Below are 18,271 nucleotides of genomic sequence, written 5' to 3'. Positions count from 1 at the left end.
CTTTCGATTATGCTCGTTTTGGTTTGCAGACGAACGGAGCGTACGAGGCCTTTCCTATCACGAAAGGTTTCCAGTATTCTTCCAGTATTCTTGGTGCTGAAACATCCATTACTGCAACAATATCTCGAGGTGTGAAACATCTTTTTTCCTTTGTCCACTTTTGTTGCTCTTGTAGCAACAGTAAGTACTCATGAATCCACCCTTTCCAAAAAAGGTCAGCGATATGATGACTCTGCCTCCATCTTCTCTTTGCATACAGATCCTTCTTTGTCAAAAGACCCGGTGGAAGAACTGTTTTTATTCTTTCAAAAGGAGTAAGTCATTTGGCGTCAGACCCTTTAGGTCATTTGGGTCATCCGATTGTCTTGTGATTGGGCGATCATTCAGCATAGCTTCAACTTCGCACAACACAGTTTGAAAGCCTTCATCGTCCATTGTTTGTTGGCAAAGCACGGCACTTGAGATCAATCAATCAATCAATGTTTACTTATATAGCCCTAAATCACTAGTGTCTCAAAGGACTGCACAAACCACTACGACATCCTCGGTAGTCCCACATAAGGGCAAGGAAAACTCACACCCAGTGGGACGTCGGTGACAATGATGACTATGAGAACCTTGGAGAGGAGGAAAGCAATGGATGTCGAGCGGGTCTAACATGATACTGTGAAAGTTCAATCCATAATGGATGCAACACAGTCGCAAGAGTCCAGTCCAAAGCGGATCCAGCACAGCAGCGAGAGTCCCGTTCACAGCGGAGCCAGCAGGAAAACATCCCAAGCGGAGGCTGATCAGCAGCGCAGAGATGTCCCCAGCCGATACACAGGCGAGCAGTACATGGACACCGGATCGGACCGGACCCCCTCCACAAGGGAGAGTGGGACATAGGAGAAAAAGAAAAGAAACGGCAGATCAACTGGTCTAAAAAGGGAGTCTATTTAAAGGCTAGAGTATACAAATGAGTTTTAAGGTGAGACTTAAATGCTTCTACTGAGGTGGCATCTCGAACTTTTACCGGGAGGGCATTCCAGAGTACTGGAGCCCGAAATGAAAACGCTCTATAGCCCACAGACTTTTTTTGGGCTTTGGGAATCACTAATAAGCCGGAGTCCTTTGAACGCAGATTTCTTGCCGGGACATATGGTACAATACAATCGGCAAGATAGGATGGAGCTAGACCGTGTAGTATTTTATACGTAAGTAGTAAAACCTTAAAGTCACATCTTAAGTGCACAGGAAGCCAGTGCAGGTGAGCCAGTACAGGCGTAATGTGATCAAACTTTCTTGTTCTTGTCAAAAGTCTAGCAGCCGCATTTTGTACCAACTGTAATCTTTTAATGTTAGACATGGGCAGACCCGAAAATAATACGTTACAGTAATCGAGGCGAGACGTAACAAATGCATGGATAATGATCTCAGCGTCTTTAGTGGACAGAATGGAGCGAATTTTTGCGATATTACGGAGATGAAAGAAGGCCGTTTTAGTAACGCTTTTAATGTGTGACTCAAAGGCGAGAGTTGGGTCAAAGATAACACCCAGATTCTTTACCAAGTCGCCTTGTTTAATTGTTTGGTTGTCAAATGTTAGAGTTGTATTATTAAATAGAGGTTGATGTCTAGCAGGACCGATAATCAGCATTTCCGTTTTTTTGGCGTTGAGTTGCAAAAAGTTAGCGGACATCCATTGTTTAATTTCATTAAGACACGCCTCCAGCTGACTACAGGCCGGCGTGTTGGTCAACTTTAGTGGCATGTAGAGTTGGGTGTCATCAGCATAGCAGTGAAAGCTAACACCGTATTTGCGTATGATGTCACCTAGCGGCAGCATGTAGATGCTGAAGAGTACAGGGCCAAGGACCGAACCCTGGGGAACTCCACACATTACCTTAACGTAGTCCAAGGTCACATTGTTATGGGAGACGCACTGCATCCTATCAGTAAGATAAGAGTTAAACCAAGACAGGGCTAAGTCTGACATACCAATTCGTGTTTTGATACGTTCTAATAAAGTATTATGATCGACGGTATCGAAAGCAGCGCTAAGATCGAGGAGCAGCAACATAGATGACGAATCAGAATCTATCGTTAGCAATAGATCATTAGTCATTTTTGCGAGGGCTGTCTCCGTGGAATGATTTGCCCTGAAGCCGGATTGAAAGATTACACATAGATTGTTGGACGCTAAGTGTTCATTTAACTGCTCCGCAACAATTTTTTCCAGGATTTTTGAAATAAAGGGAAGGTGAGACACCGGTCGGTAGTTTACCATGAGGTCAGGATCGAGGTTAGGTCTTTTAAGAAGAGGATGAATAACCGCTTTTTTGAATGCTAGGGGAACAGTGCCCGAGGAAAGTGATAAGTTTATAATATTTAGCATTGATGGACCTAATAATACAAAGAGCTCCTTGATCAGTTTCCCAGGAAGTGGGTCAAGTAAATATGTTGTTTGTTTTATTCCATTTACACGTTGTAACAATTCCTCTAATGTTATTTCCTCAAAACGAGAGAAACTATTTTGGAGGGCTGTATCCGCCGTATATACAATCGTGTCAGTGTTAATAGAACCCAGTTGTAGCTGGGACGCATTGTCTTTAATCTCCTTTCTAATTACTTTAATTTTCTTACTAAAGAATTGCATAAAGTCATCAGCTGAGTGGGTGGAGCTACTGGAAGGAGTCCCTTGTTGGGTTAGCGATGCTACCGTACTAAACAAAAATTTAGGATTGTTTTTATTACGGTGGATGAGATTTGAGTAATATTTAGCTTTAGCTAAGGTAAGCATGCGTTTATCAGTTATTAAACTATCACTCCATTCTTGATGGTGCACCTCAAGTTTAGTCGTGCGCCATTTGCGTTCCAGCTTTCTACATAATAATTTCTGAGCTCTAGTTTCTTCTGTAAACCACGGGGTACGCTTTTTTGGAGCCTTTTTTAACTTTAGCGGTGCTATGTTATCAATGGTTTCGCGCAGGGCATCGTTAAAGTTGTTAATGAGGTTATCAATAGAGCCCACATACTTTGGGAATGGTGCCATTACCGAGGGCAGTAGGTCAGCAAGAGTTGTCGTTGTGGCCATATTAATATTGCAGCTGCTATAGCAGTTATTATTATTATTAGCTTGCCGAACATGCGTCTGAACCTCGAATTTTATAAGGTAATGATCGGACAATACTTTAGTATACGGGAGTATCGTAACTTTGGAAACGGTGATACCCCTGACAAGTACTAGGTCTATCGTATTACCGTTGCGATGCGTGGGTTCATTTATTATTTGTGTGAGACCACAGCTATCAATTATAGTCTGGAGCGCTACGCACGGTGGGTCCGATGGGGTATTCATATGGATATTAAAGTCTCCCATTATGATTATATTATCGGCGTGTGTCACTAGATCAACGAACTCATTAACTAACAACGTTTTGGGAGACAATGATCTTATGTTTAAAAAACCTAAATTATAGGTAGTGGGCTGTTTTAGGGAATTTTTGATCAAATTATCCGTAGTAGCAATATTAATAATGTTGTGTTTATTATGCCCAGTGCATTTAGTATAATTACGACCATATCTAGGAATTGATACGACGGGAATTTTCCGATTGTTTGTTTGTTGCTTTGATAAACTGCACGCATCATAGTTTGCCACCTCAGCAGAACGCATGTCCAACTCTGAAACAATCAAAGCAGAAAAAACTTGTTCTAAATTAACTGACTCCTTACCCTGACCAGTGGTCTTGCATCTTCCTTTTAAATCCGGCTTCAGGATGGAGGGAAGTGGTGTTCTGTGGGGATTAGCCTTCTGCTTTGTTTTTAGCCCCGCTCGACATCCGCGTTTCCGATCACACCGCTGGCGTCTGCTCCGTAGACGGCCCCCGCTGCTACTAGACTCCCTTGCTTCACAGGCCGCTGGATGTAGCCGGCGAAGTATTCCCATGCTAGTTAGCACGTCTAGCAAGCACGCGTCTATCAGTCCAAAACGGCCCGATATGTCCACATCCAGAAGTGTCTGGCGGTCGTACGTGATCACGGAGTGACCACGATGTGAGCCAGCCATAAAGTTTGTAGAATTGTCCGGTATTTCTGCCAAATGTTCCATCTTTAGCAGGAGCTCCGCGATGTCGCAGCACTTCCGGGCGCCGCCATCTTGGAATTCTTTCCAATCATTCTGGTGATGCGCATATGGGAATATGCCACCATAATGAGATGCAGCTGGTGGGTTGAAACTCTGTTTGCTTCCTTTTTGTGCTATGAGATCCTTCGATAAGGGCTTGATCAAAGGAAGCCAAGGCTTATCTTGGCTCCCTTTCTGTTCCCACAAAAATGGTACCGTTGTTGGAGCTCATGTGGATAACGTGTCCTCTTCTACAGACGAATCTTCTGATAGCGTTAATGTATGAGCTTGTCTCGAGGGAGTAAGCCACTTCTAGATGCAAGTGAATATTACTCCATAACGATTTAGGATGCTATGCCCTCTTTTCACGTTGATGGGGTCAAAATAGTCCACGGCCACCAGTCTTTCCTCTGTATGGTCTGCAGAATCAGCACTTTGTGGTGACCTTCCTCACCGAAGAACTGGTGTTTGTGATCCAAAACTTTTTCCTTACAGTTGAAAGTTAATGATTCCTTCCTTTATGACCAAGTAATTGGTGGAAATGCCAGAGAATATGTCTGAAGATGTGTTGGTCATCTAGATAAGATGAGGGGATGCTTTACATCTTCGTGCCTACCTGCTTTGTTCAGTCAACCCCCAACTCTCAGAAGACCTCTATCTAGAATTGTATCTACCTTGTAGATGGAGCTGCGCTTTTGTACTAATTTCCCAGAGGCCAACACAGTGATTTTGCTGTGGAATCTTTGTTGCTGACAAAAATAAAGTATTGATATCTCTGCTTCTGAGAGACCATCAAGAGACAACTTCAGGCAACCAAAACACAAGCCTTTTTCTTTCCAAAAGTCAAGCTTTTTCTTGTGTACCCTCTTTCCCAGTATAGGACAGTGCTCCAATGCATGTCCACTTTGACAGTAAACACAAGAAATAGAGTTTGTCTTGGAGGTGAGGATGCCTCTGTTCACAAACTTATTCAGGTGTGAATAATCCGATTTAGGTTCAGTGGCAACTGCCGGATGAGATGTGAAACTGTTTCTTCTGAACTGTGATTTTCTTTGAGGTATAGTCTTGGGTTTGGTTATTGCATTATTCAAAGGAATGTCCTGAATGTCGCCAGAGACAAGATCTGAAGCAATTCTGACCAGCTGTTCAATAAATGTCACAATGTCTGTGAAATGAGCATGTCGCTTTTGTTTGTCAACAATGTCAGCTGCTTTTCCTCTCCTCTGGTCCATTAGTTTGTAAGGAAGCTTTTGTATGAGCATGTTCATGCTAACTGGCATATTGAGCTCATCCAAGTACTGCAGCTCGTCCATCACATTGGAGCATTGTCGCAAGTAGAGCTTTGAGAGTTTTCACATCCTCAGATTTGATGTTTGGCCAAACCATGATTTTGTCAAGGTAGGCTGCAGTTATTTTTGAAGGATTTTCAAAGTGTTCCCTTAGTAGGCGTTTTGCTGTAGCATAGCCTCTCTCTTTAGGCATATGGAGGCAACTGCGCACCAAATCTCTTGGCTGTCTTTTGGTAAACTGCTCCAGATAATATAATCAGTCACTACAATCATTGTTTTTTGCCTCTAAATAATGCTCAAATGCTTTTATAAAAGACTGAAACTGCAATGAGTCACTTTCAAAAAACGTAATTTGTCTGTGTGGAAGCAATTGGTAGGTTTGTGCCTGAACCAGGAGTGCCATCATTTCATGTTGCCTTTGTGATATAGTGTGGACTTCACCAGGTATTGTTTTATTGATTGAAATGATTGAGCTGCTTGAGGTATTTTTTGCCTTGATTGGTTTTCCACAGGATCCAAACTTGATGAGCAAAATGGTTGTTTGAATTGTTAAGGGTGTGAATTAAACTTGTTTGGTGCATTTTTGGCTTTGTGAAGCTCCGAAGAAGAAGCTTTAACAGACGGCTGAAGTTGTTGTGCAGGCTGAGAAGGCACTTTTTTCGAATTTGTCCCTTGCTTATAATAAGACTCCATTCCATCAGACCTTTTGCTCCTGCCAGAAACACTGGCTTCATGGACTCCAGACAATTTAGCATTGTGGGCTGCTATTTGAGCATTCGATTCCATCTGCTCCTTTTTCCTCCTTATAGCCTTTGCTTGTTCCTCCTGTTCCTGCTTTAGGGCTGCTGCCTGCTCATCTTGTTTCCTCTTTAGAAATGCTGCATGCTCCTCCAATGCATGCATCTCTTTTAAAGCAATAGCACGGACAATAAGTGCTGCCTAATCCGCCACTGCTTTTATGCGAGCAAAAGAAATGGAAAACTTTTTGCTTTTGTTTGAGACTGTGGATTTATTGCGCTTCAGTAAGACATAAGACTGAACATTTGAAATGCTGTCGTGGGGTTGCACTCTTTCATTTTAATCGTCGTCACCACCTTGTTCATTAGTGGGAACATCCTCAATTTCAATCACCTCATTGTCAAAACCATCAACAGCACAACCCTCATTTTCAACCTCATCATCATCATCATCATCATCATTTTGATAATACATCAACCTGTCAACTTTGTCAATAAAACCATCAAAATTCAACATGTTTGCTTTGTACCATGTCTCATGTTTAGTACACTCATCATCTGGCAACAGACCCAACCAATTCATGTGCAGTTTTCTGGTTTCGTAATATAAATCCATAAACCTGTCAAATTCCTCTTTTAACTCACGTGTTTCGTCATTTAACACGGCAATGACGCGCATTGAGAGTATTTGCAACTCTGATTTTCTTTCCTCTAGCAAACTTTCAATATTGTGACGTAGAGCCAGATTTATGTCCATGTTTAACAAAAATGTTTTTCAACATACAGTCACGAAAATAAAACTCACTTTGTAATAAAACGGAAAATAAATGGGAGCAAACAAATAATAGCACAGCAAAGTCAAAAACTTTTGCGCCTCTACTCTACAATACCTGAGCAAGATCAAAGCCCCCTCCCCAAGTAAACTTGCATTTGGCATTGAGCCAACCCCTTAGTGACGTCATGAACTTGACGGACAGAAAGAGTATATCTCTCTCAGTCGTCCTCAGCTTCCATCGGAGTCTGCAATCATTCCGGTTCTCGATACACCTGGCCAGCTCCGTAGAGCTTTCAGCTCCCGCATCTTTCTTCAGGATGTCCACGTACGTTAGCACGGGACGTCCTCGCGACCGATGCCAGTGCATTGGTTCCCATAGGACTAGTTTGCTGGCCGGGAGTTCCCGATGCCTGTGGCAGTGGCCGGCCAGCCTCATCCTCCTAGCGGTTGGTTACTTTCTTGCTGAGCCTCGGCAGTTGCCCGTATAGGTCCTTGTTGGTGATTTGGATGATCTGGTCCACATTCAGAACAGCTGCTTTCATTCCTGTGTAGCACCCATCTAGGGATTTCTGCAGGGTGGGTGTTAGCCTCCAGCTTTCACAGCCATACAGGAGGACAAACTCCACAGTGGCGTATAATAGACTCATATTTATGTGTCGGGGGAGATTCAAGCACCACAATTTTGACATACGGTTCAGGGCCCTCCACGCTAGTGCCTTCCTTGAAGGTCTTGTTTTGTGGAGTTCATCCAGGAACCCAAATACTTGAAGTCATTGACCTCTTGCAGTGCGTTGCCATCTGATGTTGTAATTTGCGTGTGGTCCATATGTAGGTAATAATTACCTCAGTCTTCTTTGTGTTCAGTCTGAGGCCAACCCTGGCACATTCCACCTTCACTCTGTTCAGGAGTTCCTGTGGCTCCTCCACGCGATCAGCCAACAGGCAGATGTCATCTGCGTAGTCTAGGTCTGCCAGGCTACAGCAGGGGTTCTTCTAGACCTTCTTGGTGTAATTGTGAAGCCAAGCTCCTGCTCCCGCCTGTTGATGGCTTTCCTGAGCGCATGACCCAGAGTTCTGATAAAGATGAAGGGGGCGAGAGTGTCTCCCTGTGCACCCCTGCCAGGATTTCAAACTCCTTACTGATGCCATCTAGGTTTACCAGCTTGGCGCTTGTGCCCTTGTATATGGCGCTCACATACTGTATATTACATCGCTTTCACCCAATGACTATTGATCTGACATGTGTAGACACGATTTTTCTTCAACCTTCTTTAGGATTTAGTTTCTTGTGTCGTTCTGCTCGGTGTGTGTGTGTTTAGCATGCTTAGCAATTCATTTGTATCTATTCCTTCAGTGATAATGCTACTTGCAGGAAATGTACTTTATTTTAGTGGCACTGATGAGGTTTGCTATCTTCTAGACAACATATTTGTTTCAGCTTGCTCTTGAATTCTAGAAAGACACGCACCCTTCCTGAAATTCCTGCAAGTCCTGCGTGTGTGTAACAGGAAAAATGGAAATGTATTTGTGTCTTTCTTAGCGTGCATCCTTCTTGAACGAACCTTTCACGTGAGAGTTCAAAGCGCCCGGTAGTCCCAGTGGGATCTGCTGGACTCGGCACTTCATCAGCTGATTGTTGCTATGATCCCATTACAATTAACACATCTGCTTACTTTAAGAACACGTTTTATTAAAATCACCCCAACTGCACTCTGGATTCTTTAATCAGGAATAGGCACATAAGTCAAACCTAAAACCAACCTATTACCACCTTTAGCGACCACATTTTAACCCGTTTGCAATGTTTTACAAGGTAGGAAGAAGATAAATACTTATTTATTTTTGAGACATTAGACCTTTTTTCTCATTTACTATGTTTTCCAATATGGTAAATACCCTTCCAGGTTTTTCAGGGAATGTGGGAACCCTGACTTTGTTAATACCAACAAAATATGTGTTGTTCTAATGACCATGCTACCACTTGTTTTTTGTGCCAACATCACTTGACCGGAAGTAGCAAAAGCGCAAAAAGCTGAGCTTCACACCTGATAAATGGCAGCATCCAGGTTACTCAACGCCAGGAAGGCCATGTTGTTCTGGATGGCGTACACTATCGAGGGTACGCTGAGTTTCAGCAGCTCTCTGGGGTTGCAGAACACATGCTCCTTGATGGTGCTCACCAGTTTCTTCAGGCTTCCTGATTCTCTGAACAGTGAGAGAAATTATTCCAGTTAGACTTTTGAGATTGTTAAAAAATGTTGAGAAAAACAAAATACTTTTACAGAAAAAAAAAAATATTATTTAGGGGTATTTATGTAGATATGTTCAAGATATCTTAATCCCATTTTAAATCTCACAAAACAAGTTAAGGTATTTACATATTTTAAAAACCTGGTTTAAACTTGTTTTTGCATGTTGCAATTAGGCATTGACATTGATGATATTTGACATTTTGACATATTGCCATCTGGGTTTTTTTTCTAAATGTTTTAAAATTTAACCTCTTTTATCACCATTGCTATCATTTCAAATGCAACAATCATCAAACAAGCAACAATATTTTATATAATCCAACAGACACATTTAAAACTGGTCAGTTTGCCTCAGATCTAGTCCCGCCCACGGCTCCATCTATTTAGTTACGCAAACTGCACACCAGTAAGAGGCAAGATCTAATCAGAAGCCAAAGTCTTAGGCAGGCTTTTTAAACCCACGACGGAGAAAGTGTACAAATGTGTTGAAGCAAAGTACATTCAGAAAACTCATGAAATTGTAACAAAAATCCCAGTCCTTTACATGTCACAACTACCGGTTTCTACGAACAGAATTCTGTAAAAACCTGAATGAACATAACTCGACGTGTCTGAGAATCACTTCAAACAATGCTGCTAAAATCATCGATATCGCAACAGTTCGATAGAGTAGAAGCATGTTGGTGTAATTGAGAGAGACTAAATAACTCAAACTAAACTCAGTCTAGTTTAATTGCAGGGACACACAAAGAGGGTCAGAAATAGAAGCATAAAAAGAACACCAAAGAAAGTTGTTGATAATGTAACCTGTGCTTCTACCAAAATATCGCTTTTGATGAGCTGAACATTATGTTTTCTGCTTTATATTGTCCTAATAACTTTTTCCGTTTTGTAATAAAGTAAATTGTGAGGTGATCAGCCTGCGAACAGTCTAAATTGCCTGGATTTACATTATGTCACTAACTTTAACTTAAATGATGGCAACACATGATGTAAGTGGCTAATTAGCTATATTAGCCTGCTATCAAAATGATTATGTGTCGCAGGCTGATGCAAATCTTCGTTGACGGAAATCTAAAATTTTTACTACATTGGAAAACATTAGTAAAACTTCTCAGTGGGTGCGATAACTACTGGAAATGGCCAAAGGTATAGATGTGTGCATCCAACTTAGAGGAAACGGCAGGCCGTCTTCTTCTAATGGATATATTAAAATCTTTGCAGCTGTCTAATGTTTGCTGTGGTCTGGAACAACTTGGCACACAAAAAACTATCTGAAATGCAGCCAATATTACATACAGATACAGTATACAGATGCAGTATGTCATTAGACACAGGAGTCTTGTACAATAAAAAACTCACATATTTTCACAGTATCATGTTAGACCCGCTCGACATCCATTGCTTTCCTCCTCTCCAAGGTTCTCATAGTCATCATTGTCACCGACGTCCCACTGGGTGTGAGTTTTCCTTGCCCTTATGTGGGCCTACCGAGGATGTCGTATTGATTTGTGCAGCCCTTTGAGACACTAGTGATTTAGGGCTATATAAGTAAACATTGATTGATTGACATAATGTTTTTTTTCCTGCAGTGACTGTGCCAGAAGTAGACATGCATTCTACTGAGGTGGCAAATTATGGCACGATCAGTGTATTGCAGCACCAAGCAAACAATCTGAAGATTCCCGTCATATCAATTCCTAGATATGGTCGAAATTATTTAAAGCGCACTACGCAAATTAAACGCATCATTAATAATATTACTACTACGGATAACTTTAACAAAACAATCTCAAAACAGCCCACTACCTATAATATGGGCTTTTTAAACATAAGATCGTTGTCTCCCAAAACATTATTAGTTAATGAGGTCATTAGACACAACAATCTTAACATCTTTGGTCTCAGCGAAACCTGGCTCAAACCAGACAATTTTTTTGCGCTGAACAAGGCATCAAGATGGCGCTGCTGTAGTGGCTGCTGTAGGCAGGAGCTCTGTGCTCTTGTGTCATCCTTTTGTGTTTCCCTCTTGTTTTCATGTCTTTTATATTTTTTTGCCTTTTGGTCCGGGACCCTTTGGGACTGTGTGACAAGGGGTGCCACTTTCGTGACCTCTGTGGTGCTTTTTTTGTGGACTTCTGGATCTGCCTCCCGGGAGCCTTTTGGCCATGGAGACCAGCTGCTGGGTGTCTGCCACACCGGAGTCGGTTTGGAGGGACTGGCGGAGATGCGGATGAGGGGACAGGACTGCAGAGTTTGGAGGGACTGGAGGAGATGCGGATGAGGGGACAGGACTGCAGAGTTGGGAGGGACTGGAGGAGGTGCGGATGAGGGGACAGGGCTGCGGAGCTAGCACTGAGCGCTGGGACGGAGAGGCTTCGTGGTGTCTTGGCTGGGTGAGCAGGTGTCGGACACCTCAGTCACCTTGGACGTATACTCGCTCATCCATGCGGACTGGACACAGGCCGAAAATGGAGTCGGCTGTCTTGGTTGCTTTGTTGGGTCTGCTCCTGTCTCTGGCCATGCTCCCCCCATCCCAGCGGACGATGGCGTGGAACACCCCAGAGGCCACCACAGTGGATATGTTTCTTTTACTTTTTATTCATAGCTAGTATGTAGAAGTGTCTGGTTGTATCTGCTGCTTTAATGTCTTTAATATCCTCTGTGTTCTTTGATGTTTGATGTTTCCCTCTTACACACATGGAAGAGGGATATGTACCATGGCTATGAGTTGTTGTTTTTTCCCTTGGCCTCAGTCTGCACCTCCTCTCCAGGGCGCAGGCTAAGACCGATTTTTTTTATTTTGTTTTAATCTTCTATTTTTTTTTCTCCCCCCCCTCCTTGTTTACCTGTATCTCATCTTTTTTGTAAGGGGCGCTGGAAGCCGGCAGACCCGTCAGCGATCCTGTTCTGTCTCCCTGTAATGTTTGTCTAAACTTGAATGGGATTGTGCTGAAAATTTTAATTTACCTGAAGGAACTCTCCTAACGGAATAAATAAAGTACTATCTAATCTAATCTAATCTCCTAACTATACGAATGTGCATATTGCCCGTACCCTTAAAAGGGGCGGGGGGGTCGCATTAATATACAATGATAACCTTAACCTTACCCCGAACCTAAGTAATAAATATAAATCATTTGAGGTGCTTACTATAAAGGTGTGTCACACCGCTGCCTCTCTACCTGGCTGTTATCTACCGCCCCCAGGGCCTTATTCTGACTTTATCAGTGAACTGTCAGAGTTTGTCGCTGATCTAGTGACACACGCCGACAATATAATTATAATTGATAGCTGTGGTCTTACACAAATAATAAATGAAACCACACATCGCAACGGTAATATGATAGATCTAGTGCTTGTCAGGGGTGTCACCACCTGCAAAGTTATGATTCTCCTGTATAACTAAAGTAATGTCCGATCATTACTTTATTTGAAGTTTTGACTCATTGTCAAGGAGTTAATAATAATAACTGCTTTAGCAGCCGCCACAACAATAACTCTTGCTGGCCTACCGCCATCGGTAATGGCGCCATTCCCAAATTATGTGGGCTCCATTGATAACCTCAGAAACAACTTTAACGACGCCCTGCGCGAAACCATTGATTGTATAGCACCGCTAAAGCTAAAAAGGACCCCTAAAAGGCGTACCCCATGGTTTACAGAAGAAACTAGAGCTCTTAAACTATCACGTAGAAAGCTGGAACGCAAATGGCGCGCGACTAAACTTGAGGTTTTCCATCAAGCATGGAGTGATTTTAATAACTTATAAAGGCATGCTTACTTTAGCTAAAGCTAATAACTACTCAAATCTCATCAGCCTCAACAAAAACGTTCCTAAATATTTGTTCAGTACAGTAGCATCGCTAACCCGACAAGGGACTCCTCCCAGTATGAATTTCTTTAAGAAGAAAATTTAACTCATTAAAACGGAGATTAAAGACAACGCATTCCAGCTACAACTGGGTTTTAACAACACAGATACAAATGTGTATATGACAGATGTGAAGTGAAGTGAATTATATTTATATAGCGCTTTTCTCAAGTGACTCAAAGCACTTTACATAGTGACACCCAATATCTAAGTTACATTTAAACCAGTGTGGGTGGCACTGGGAGCAGGTGGGTAAAGTGTCTTGCCCAAGGACACAACGGAAATGACTAGGATGGCGGAAGCGGGAATCGAACCTGCAACCCTCAAGTTGCTGGCACGGCCACTCTACCAACCGAGCTATGCCGCAGATATTGCCCTCCAAAATAGTCTCTCTCTTTTTGATGAAATAACAACAGAGGAACTCCTATGGCGTGTAAATGGGATAAAACAAACATGTTTATTTGACCCACTTCCTGGGAAACTTATCAAGGAACTGTTCGTAATATTAGGACCATCAGCGCGAAACATTATAAACGTATAACTTTCCTTTGGCACTGTTCCCCTAGCATTCAAAAAAGCAGTTATTCATCCTCTGCTCAAAAGACCTAACCTTGATCCTGATGATCAATTGCTAACAATGGATGCTGATGCGTCATCCATGTTGCTGCTTCTTGGTCTTAGCGCTGCTTTCGATACCATCGATCATAATATTTTATTACAGCGTATCAAAACACGTATTAGTATGTCAGACTTAGCCTTGTCTTGATTTAACTCTTATCTTACTGACAGGATGCAGTGCGTCTCCCAAAACAATGTGACCTCGGAGTATGTTAAGGTAAGGTGTGGCGTTCCCCAGGGTTCGGTTCTTGGCCCTGCACTCTTCAGCATCTACATGCTGCCGCTAGGTGACATCATACACAAATACGGTGTTAGCTTTCACTGTTATGTTGATGACACCCAACTTTACATGCCCCTAAAGCTGACCAACACGCCGGATTGTAGTCAACTGGAGGCGTGTCGCAATGAAATTAAACAATGGATGTCCGCTAACCTTTTGCAACTCAACACTAAGAAAACAAAAATGATGATTATCGGTCCTGCTAGACACCGACACCTATTTAGTAATACCACCTTAACATTTGACAACCAAATAATAAAACAAGGCGGCTCAGTAAAGAATCTGGGTATTATCTTCGACCCAACTCTCTCGTTGAGTCACACATCAAGAGTGCTACTAAAATGGCCTTCTTTCATCTACGTAACATCGCTAAAATTCGTTCCATTTTGTCCACTAGAGACGCTGAGATCATTTTTCATGCGTTCGTTACGTCTCGCCTCGATTACTGTAACGTATTATTTTCGAGTCTCCCTATGGCCAGCATTAAAAGATTAGAGTTGGTACAAAATGCAGCTGCTAGAACAAGAAAGTTTGATCATATTACGCCTATACTGGCTCATCTGCACTGGCTTCCTGTGCACTTAAGATGTGACTTTAAGGTTTTAGTACTTACGTATAAAATACTACACAGTCTAGCTCCATCCTATCTTGCCTATTGTATTGCACCATATGTCCCGGCAAGAAATCTGCGTTCAAAGAACTCTAGCTTATTACTGATTCCCAGAGCCCCCCCCAAAAATGTGGGCTATAGAACGTTTTCTATTCAGGCTGCAATACTCTGGAATGCCCGCCCGGTAACAGTTAAAGATGCTACCTCGGTAGAAGCATTTAAATCGCATCTTAAAACTCATATGTATACTCTATCCTTTACATAGACCCCCCTTTTAGACCCGCTGATCTGCCGTTTCTTTTCTGCTCTGCCACCCTCTCCTTCGTGAGGGGGTGGGGTGCGGGGGAGCACTGATGAAGCGCTAGCTGTTCAAAGTCGGGACCCAGGGTGGACCACTCATCTGTGCATCGGTTGGGGACAACTCTTCGCTGCTGACCTGTCTCCACTCAAGATAATCTAATGCTGGCCCCACTTTGTACTGGACTCTCACACTATTATGTTAGATCCACTATGGACTGGACTCTCACAATATTATGCTAGATCCACTCGACGTCCATTGCACCGGTCACCCGGGTGGGAGGGGCCCCCCACATCTGCGGTCCCCTCCAAGGTTTCTCATTGTCATCCCATTGGGTTGAGTTTTTTCTTGCCCTGATGTGGGATGTGAGCCGAGGATGTCGTTGTGGCTTGTTCAGCCCTTTGAGACACTGGTGATTTAGAGGCCTACTGAAACCCACTACTACCGACCACGCAGTCTGATAGTTTATATATCAATGATGAAATATTAACATTACAACACATGCCATTACGGCCGGTTTAGTTTACTAAATTGCAATTTTAAATTTCCCGCGAAGTACCCTGTTGAAAAGGTCGCGGGATGATGACGCGTATGATGACACGTGCACGTGAAGTCACCGGTGGTAGCAGACATGTTCTTCCAGCACCGCTCACGGCTAAAAGTAGTCTCTTTCCATCGCATAATTACACAGTATTCTGGACATCCATGTTGCTGAATCTTTAGAAATTTGTTCAATTAATAATGGAGACTACAAAGAAGAATGCTGTTGGTGGAAAGCGCTCTATTGCAGCTGCCTTTAGCAATACAAAAACAGCCGGTGTTTCCTTGTTTACATTCCCGAAGATGAAGCTTTACTATGGAACAGAGCGGGCAAGCGAACATGGTTCCCGTCCACGTCAACCCGCAGGTTTCAGTTAGAAAATTGTGGTAATAAGTTGGCTCTTACCGGAGACATGAGCGGAACTCGCATCCTCCTGCAGCTGCGTGGCTTTCCTCAGAGACACTGGCGGTCACCACACTCGTGGCCACACCCCTCCGACTTTCAGGTACCACATAATTTTACTAAAACACTAGTAACACAATAAGCAGATTAGGGATTTTCCAGAATTATCATAGTAAATGTGTCTAATAACATCTGAATCGCTCCCACTGCCCTTGCCTTTTTTTTCTTCCCTCCACTCTCACTATCCTCATCCACGAATCTTTCTTCCTCGCTCAAATTAATGGGGAAATCGTCGTTTTCTCGGTCCGAATCGCTCTCGCTGCTGGTGGCCATGATTGTAAACAATGTGAGGATGTGAGGAGCTCTACAACCAGTGACGTCACACGCACATCGTTTGTTACTTCCAGTGCAGGCAAAGCTTTTATATTAGCGACCAAAAGTTGCCAACTTTATCGTCGATGTATCCTTTCAGCAAAAATATGGCAATATCGCGAAATGATCAAGTATGACACATAGAATGGACCTGCTATCCCCGTTTAAATAAGAAAATATCATTTTAGTAGGCCTTTAAGGCTATATAAGTAAACAGTAATGCGGACACTGTATCGATCCGTTGTGGTGAAGAAAGAGCTGAGCCGAAAGGCGAAGCTCCCAATTTACCGGTCGATCTGCGTTCCCATCCTCACTTATGGTCATGAGCTCTCGGTTATGACTGAAAGGACAAGATCACGGATACAAGCGGCCGAAATGAGTTTCCTCCACCGGGTGGCAGGACTGTCCCTTAGATATAGGGTGAGAAGCCGTAGTGGAATTTCTGACTTTATACCATATTTATTGTCCGTTGAAGTCCGAAAAAGAAAGTCTATCTAAAAGCCTATTTTGAAATCACTGGGAAAACAAATATAGGGAAAAGTTGAATTTGGGGTCGCGCCAACTAGTCTACAAAATGTGATGACTGTTTGGTATGACTAAAGAGACTGCGATTGTGTGGGAGCCAGCAGTTCCAAAACAAAAAGACCTTGACACATGAGGGAATCATATAAAAAAAGCCAGTGGACCAACATTTGATATGATTTGCATGTTTTCGTTTGATTCTGCATCCTCTGGAGGACGATGCCTGCCAGCATGGGCAATTTAATCCAACCTGTACTTTTGATTAATGGGTAAATAAAACTTTGTTTGCAGTGTAAACTTCGGACTTTCCACCACAAAGCTCTGCCATTCGGGTGGAACTCAAAGTAAAGCCGTTGCTCCTCCACAACAAGAGGAGCCAGATGAGGTGGTTCTGGCATTTGGTCAGGATGCCACCCGAACCCCTCCCTAGGGAGATGTTTAGGGCACGTCCAACCGGTAGGAGGCCACGGGGAAGACCCAGGACACGTTGGGAATTCTATGTCTTCTCCCGGCTGGCCTGGGAGAAGACATAGTGGTTTGGGAGAGGACAGTTTGGGCAGTGGTTTGGGAGAGGACAGTTTGGGCTTCCCTGCTTAGGCTGCTGCCCCCGCGACCCGACCTCGGATGAGCGGAATAAGATGGATGATTGATGGAAGTAAACATTGATTGATTGATTGTGTGATGATGGGGGGGGCTGTTAGTATATATATGGACACTTACTTTGCCAGCATCCCAGTGCTGAGTAGTAACTTAAAGACCTCGGTGATGCACACGGCCGTAGTGGAGAAGTACAGGTCACCTGATGAGGCAGTCCGCGTGTACCGCATAGCCACCGTGTATGCGGCGGCCACCACCGTCATCACAGTCAGGCAGTACAGTTTAAACGCCACGCTTACCTTCTCTAAAATACAGAAACAGGAGGCAGAGTTGTAAAATAGTAGGCTAATAATTCAATATATTTACTTATACGTACTTCGCTAGCTTTCGAGTAGCATGTTGCCGCGGCTACCTGATTAAACACTGAAAAAGGACTCACCGACGCCCATTGTTCCTCAGCTGTGTGTGCGTCCGAGTCCCAGAGAAGTAGTTTGTTCTGCCAGCTTTTACATGCCATTAATGTCAACACGCTAGCGGAGAAAAGCAGGGTTGAAAGGAGGGGAAAAGCGTTCCGCCTACTGTTGTGCCGCCTCGTAAATGTACTTCCTGCTTCTGACTCGTCACAACAGCAGCCCGGCTTCCGTAGTAGCCAAGGTATGTGTTTGTTTTACTCACCTGGAGCTGCCACTTGCTGTTGAAAGAGACAACTGTTAGAAGCGGACTTTGACGAGGTGCCATTTCTACATGAAGGCACAAAATCAAACAACCGATGTGTTATTTAAAGGTCTACTGAAATGAGATGTTCTTATTTAAACAGGGATAGCAAGTCCATTCTATGTCATACTTGATCATTTTGCGATATTGCCATATTTTTGCTGTAAGGATTTAGTAGAGAACATCCACGATAAAAGTTCGCAACTTTCGATGTTAAGAGAAAAGCCCTGCCTCTACAGGAAGTCGCAGACGATGACGTCACAAGTGTGGGGGCTCTTCACA

At 43.2% G+C, this 18,271-nt stretch overlaps 1 protein-coding gene across 2 annotated transcripts in view; it reads right to left on the bottom strand.

The window, feature by feature from the left end:
* LOC133542543 (CMP-sialic acid transporter-like) overlaps nt 1-17,907 on the bottom strand; it is a 42,222-nt gene extending 24,315 nt beyond the window's left edge. For both annotated transcript variants that reach the window (XM_061886771.1, XM_061886769.1), the window contains exons 1-3: nt 17,715-17,907; nt 17,399-17,579; nt 8,955-9,114 (exon numbers count right to left, since the gene is read on the bottom strand). In XM_061886771.1, coding sequence (XP_061742755.1) covers nt 8,955-9,114; nt 17,399-17,579; nt 17,715-17,724 — 351 coding nt within the window. In that variant the 5' untranslated portion in view covers nt 17,725-17,907. The remainder of the gene's footprint in view (nt 1-8,954; nt 9,115-17,398; nt 17,580-17,714) is intronic.
* Nucleotides 17,908-18,271: the final 364 nt, after the last annotated feature.

The sequence above is a fragment of the Nerophis ophidion genome, linkage group LG24 (assembly GCF_033978795.1).
Source record: "Nerophis ophidion isolate RoL-2023_Sa linkage group LG24, RoL_Noph_v1.0, whole genome shotgun sequence".
Classification (NCBI taxonomy): Eukaryota; Metazoa; Chordata; class Actinopteri; order Syngnathiformes; family Syngnathidae; genus Nerophis; species Nerophis ophidion.
The sequence above is the reverse complement of the archived record's forward strand: the minus strand, read 5'-3'. Positions and strand labels throughout refer to the sequence as shown.